Below are 6000 nucleotides of genomic sequence, written 5' to 3' on the forward strand. Positions count from 1 at the left end.
CATTTTTTCCCACAGAAAAACTGAGATGCACTTATGTTCTAGTGTGCAGTATTTTACATTTAAGAAAAAAATAAAACAGAAACATTTTTTTTGGTACAAGGCAGTCAGAATCACAAAAATGTCATATTAGTTGCTATGAACCAGGCCATACTGTTAATAATTCTTCTTTTATTTATAGTGAGAAGTAACACGCAAATATTTCCACCCTTTAAGATACATTATAATGCTGGCAAATTCTACTGCACGTATGTGCTCACAATTGCACAATAATATGGTTATTAATGCAATTAATCTTGTATACAGTGTCTGCTCTATAACACTGTTTGACTCGTTTCAGTTATTACTTTCTAAATGGGACATGGCCTTTTTATGGATTTTTTGATTGTATCTTTGATATGGTTATTTTGTTTTTTTAATGCCTTGCTATACCTGTAATATTTAACAGCTACATTATCCATTGAGCTATGGGTAGTTATGCAAGAACCAAAGAACAGCTAAAATTTCTTAGGACTGATTCAGCAAGGTACCAGAATATAACCATTATTTTTATTATAATTAATAATAGTAACTAGGGCTTATTTATAAACACTGTCAGATTTCTTGAAACCCATAGAATAACCCATAGCAACCAATCAGCGATTAGCTTTTTCAGCCAGATGCAAGTTAAACATTGAACACAATTATCTAATTGGTTTCCATTGGATACTGCCCAGGTGCAAATTTGCCCAGTGTCTAGAACTGTGTTGGTTGGCCCTTTTTTTAAACAGTGTCTTTTCACAATGACCTGATTTAATTATTTTGTGTTCCTATTTCCAATTCTTAATTAGTAGATAAGGAAACTGCCTTATTATCTCTCAAGTGGTATTATTTTTGCAATCCTGACATCCGGGTCTATGTGGTGTTATTAATTATATCTGTTTAGCTAGTTTGCAGTCTGTACTCAAACCCAACAAAGATAATCCAAAAGGACATTTGCTTATTTATAGCATAATTTTTCAATTCTACTATCCATTTCAGGACATGCTGTACCGTAATCTGGTTTTTTAGTGATAATAAAAGATAATTGTTCATATCCAGAAAGAAAAAATAACATACATATCGGAGGAGGGAGAATAAAAGAGACGCTTAACAATGAATTATAAGGTTTTAGAAAAGCTTCAGCCCTACTTACAGTTCTATGCTTCTGTGCAAAGACACACTTCCTTCAAAGCTGAATTTCCCATTTATTTACACTTGATGGGTGGAAGTGCTAGGGCTAAAGGGTGATAGAGAGCACCCCTAAATTACACTGGATATTTTGATCAGGTTTTGAGGGATCCTACAAAATCTAATCCCTCTCCAACCCCCTACCCATACCAGAGGTGCAAATGCTTAGTATGTGAGCACTAAGGTACGTTCTCTTGTGCCCGTTCGAGCTCTAGCACTTGTACCAGAGGGACTGAAAAATGATCATTAAATTGATTACAGGAAAGTAAATAGTGTGGATGTAAAAATAAGACAATGGACAAAATAACCCTTGAATCCTAATCATGGCAATATATCAACTGCATCAGTCATGGTCTTTCGTGAAAAACTACTATAGTCATTGTGACTACTGTACATTCACTACCAGTAGGAAAAGTTAACCAGAAAAAAAACAAAAAAAATAAAAATATACAATGATTTACCATTTAGATGTGTATGAACATATGTCTAACTTTTGTCTGATAACACCTTGAAACACAGTTCTTTGTGAAATTGGTAGTCCAATACTAAAAAAATAGCCATGTAAAAAAGTCTGTGCATCTATAAAGCCAATAACCTCAGGCCTTGTACTCACGAGTACTTTGCCCTTGGGGCTCATACTCCACCGCAGGGGAGTGCAAGAAGAAACGCTCATCAGTATGAGCCTCAAGGGCAAAGTTACTTTCACAAAATAACCTTTGGGGTGGGCATCAGATATCTTTGTATTGAAGACCATAAATGTTTCCACAGTTTCGTGAATTTCTTGGCGAAGCAGTACAGATTCACTCATCACTATTTATTGGTCCGTTGCAGTATTAATAGAAAACATCTGATTAGTTACTGGATTTGAGGAAACCTTGTCCATGCTATTACACAAACCCCTTAGTGCTGTACATCTACCTAACTCAAGTCTGGTTATGGCTGAAAATAGCACTTAACTTCTGAAAGTTTTCAAAAAGTACATTTCCCAGAGCTATTAACTGCTACTGCAGTTGATTAGCTGGGTTAATGGGGAAAACAGTTCTGGCTGTGCCTATATTTTTATAAGGTTACCAGCAACTTACATCTGAAGAATCACCAGGCATCAGGCTTTTGCTAGTGAATGAAGGTGGGTAGCAGAGAAACTGTGCATATACATCGTGACACATACTGTAAAGCACCTAGCTCGAAATTTCACTTATAGAGAGTGCCATATTTGCTACCCACTTCCTTTTATCTATACTGCTGTATTAACAGAGGGAAAATCCAATCAACACCTGTTGACCTATCATGCTCTACTAAAACATGCTGAATGCATAATAAAAAAAAAATATGAATATGCTGTGTGCAAGCTCTCACCATAGGAATAAATATCAGTACTTTTTGGATTATAGTAAAAATGAATGCCAAATAATGTCTTCACTTGATTTATTATTGCAATTTAAATTTAGTTGTTAACTCCCGTTGGAGTGCATAGAATTAATTATCTTATGTCTAAAATAATGTAACTGACTAGTGATAGAAATGCATTTCATTTGATTTAAAGCCACTCTCTTTTCTGAATGTCATGTGCAAGCTATACATATGTAACAGGCAGAGAAGCTGTCTGACAAGCAGAAACTGAAATAAGACAGCAAATTATGTAGTGCAATCCCATATAGATTACAGTGAAATGAAGTAGAATGAATTTGGCAAAAGTAAGTGCTATATAAAAATAATACAGATAGATGATCAGCAATTTATATCACATATTAAATGTACCACTTGATGATTAAGAGAAAAAATATATTAATTGTTATTTTGCAGGCAACCTGGATTTGAATCAAATCCAGCCTCAGAGCCCACCAGTACCAAGTACAGATTAATTCCTAAACTGTAGGTGCATCTTCCAGCCACATGGGAGAAGGCAATTTTCTGGTGAATTAAGGTATGAAACTAAGAATTTAGGTAGCTATTACCATTGATTGTTACCAACTGACCACAATACCCCCACAATAACATTAATAAGTGCTCTGTGGCTTGTTGCTAGTGATGGGCGAAATGTTTCGCCAGGCATGGATTCGCGTGTAATTTTGCGCATTTCGCCATTGGCGGATTGTTTCGCGAAGAGGATGAAAAAAATTGCCACAGAACAATTCGCTGCGCATCCAAAAATTGTCGCAAGAATAGTTGCGCGTCCCAAAAATGTCACAAGAAAAGTCACGGGCGTCAAAAGAATAGTCACGTGTCTAAAAATTTAGCAACAAAAGAATAATCGCGGGCGACAATTTTTTTGGCGCGTGACATTTTCGCCATTTGCGAATCTTTTGAAAGATTCGCAAATTTTCCGCCAAAGCAAAATGGGACAGATTCGCTCATCACTACTAATTATGAAAGGTATGATCAGGCATAATAAACTAGTCTATAGTACTGAAATGATGCCTTCATTGTTGCTTTGTTAATTGGCTGCTAGATGTTACTTCTACAAGAATAGGATCCATTATCCAGAAACCTGTTATCCAGAAAGCTCCAAGTTATGGAAAGGCCATCTCCCAAAGGCTCCATTTTAGTCAAATAATTTAGATTTTTACAAATGATTTTCTTTTTCTTTGTAATAATAAAACAGTACCTTGTACTTGAACCCAAATCCCAAAAAAGATATAATTAATCCTTATTGAATGCAAAACAATTCTGTTGAGTTTATTTAATGTTTAAATTATTATTGAGTATACTTAAGAAAAGTTATCCAAATTACAGAAAGATCCCTGAACACTGAATAACAGGTCCCATACCTGTACTAAGTAACATATATAGTGCACAAAGTCCCAGCATGTGTATATTCTGCACCTCAGCACAGTAACAGAAAGTATATGCAGGCTTCAGAAATAATACTTATTACTAAACAGATGCTAATAAAAGGTAAGAAATCATTATTAAAAAAAAAAAACACAGACACAGCAATTTATGAATGGTGCACTGCCAGTGTGAGCTTATACTCATCTGAGGTAGTGGGTCACTGGTGTGCCAGTTATGCATGCTGCTTCTACTTAGTGAATAAAGCAATAATTTAAGGTTTTTATGCTTACCTATATAAAAGTTAGTTACTGTCCTCATCTGTCTGTGTTTACTTATGACATATATGACAAGGGAATTACCTACTAGTCCCACAAGCATGATAAGGGCAAAGAACAGGGGTACTAGCCATGCGTCCACCAGCAATGGTGGTGTTTGATCAGAGCCATATACTGAACTATTGCACCCAGCTGCAGGAGAAGGCTGGTAAAGTCTGGTAATCCCAGTAGAGTCATTGCTACAGGAAAACAGGGACAAGTTATCCATTTCAGTTGGCACCAGCTCATAAGGGTACGGGGTAGCACTTGCATCCTTCATCATTGCTGATATGGAAGCTTCAGCAGGTAAAATATAATGCTGCCTAGCCTGCAGTCTTCAGAGGGGAACTCCAAATTCAGCAGAACATTTGGAACAGAGAGATGGAATAAAATAAAAGATTTCATGTACTGCTGATGCTTCAGTTCTGAAGAAAAGAAAAAGTTTAAATTAATTGTACAGATGTTTTTTCTTTGCAATAATCTCCAGTCAGTCTGAATTTAGCAGTCTCCCTTTGCTGATGTGCTGCAGAAGATGCTCCTTGCTTATCCGTCAGACAAGTTTCAAGTCAATTGTGGCATTTTCCTGCATGTAATCAGTACAGGGATACTAGCGGTTGGGGTAGAGTGGCTCATGAACAGATTTTTCTCAGGGTCCTAAAGGCTACCATGTTGTAATCTCTGCACAACTGAGATAACAGGAATCCTTTTTATTATTATTATTAATAACAAAATATATTCCAAAATATTCCACAATACTGTAAATGGGTGTATACATGTAACATACAGATTGCATTAATAAACATGATAACCAATAGACAATAGGTGCCTAAATAGGAGAAGTCGCAGTTGGATCTTGCCCATACAGATAATTTCTCTTGAAGTGACTAATCTTATTTAAAATCAGTTTAAATAACCCTGCGCTTTAGCACCTTGTGCCTAGAATTGCCATGCTCTAGCATCTCCAGTTCATTTCATTTCAGCTTGCTTCAGCTTAAAGAAGAACTCCGGCTTCTGAATTCAAATTTGCTAAAGAACCCCACACAACAACACAGAAACCCCTCATATACCTATCACTTTAATCTGTTTTTTCAATAGGTATAAATACCATTGTTACCATTTAACATATAAATACAATTTTTATATGCTGAAATCCAGCTGCAAAACAGTTCTTCTTTTTCTGCATCATTTTAAATCCTGGCAGGGGAGGAGGGACTAAAACACTAATGTTACAAATTGTAACACCTTCTCCACAGCTTACAGACAGCATGCAGGAACTACATAACCCACAATGCATTGCACTGTGATATTCCTTTCCTTATAGACATCATGTGTGCAGGAAATTATGGGATTCGGATGATGCAGGCTGAGGGCAGGCTGAGGACAGTCAATGACTTTTACATTTTATTGGAGTCTCAAAGTAGTCAGCCAGATCAGCAGGACAACAGGGGGCCAGGCTTAGGTAACTGTTCCAAATCATATTATTACATTAAAAATCATAAAAAAGCTTCATCTTTTTAACTGATGTATATTAAAGAGTTGCTTAAAATTCTGTTTACTTTTCAAAAAGCTTAAGTTGTGTTTGGGTAAAGTTCCCCTTTAAAATATTTTATGCAAGAATATTAGAGATGCTCGCAAAATGCAGCATGTAAAGCTAAAGACAGCTTTTCATTAAGAAAAGTTTTGCTGGGTGGTTCCATTGCAATCCAAT

General features: G+C 36.1%; 1 protein-coding gene across 1 annotated transcript in view; it reads right to left on the reverse strand.

The window, feature by feature from the left end:
- kissr1b (G protein-coupled receptor 54 isoform 1b) overlaps nt 1-4754 on the reverse strand; it is a 28120-nt gene extending 23366 nt beyond the window's left edge. The window contains 1 exon segment of the mRNA NM_001171824.1: nt 4269-4754. Within this exon segment, the coding sequence (NP_001165295.1) occupies nt 4269-4521 (253 nt within the window). The 5' untranslated portion in view covers nt 4522-4754.
- Between the last annotated feature and the right edge of the window lie 1246 nt (nt 4755-6000).

This window comes from Xenopus tropicalis, chromosome 1 (assembly GCF_000004195.4).
Source record: "Xenopus tropicalis strain Nigerian chromosome 1, UCB_Xtro_10.0, whole genome shotgun sequence".
NCBI lineage: Eukaryota > Metazoa > Chordata > Amphibia > Anura > Pipidae > Xenopus > Xenopus tropicalis.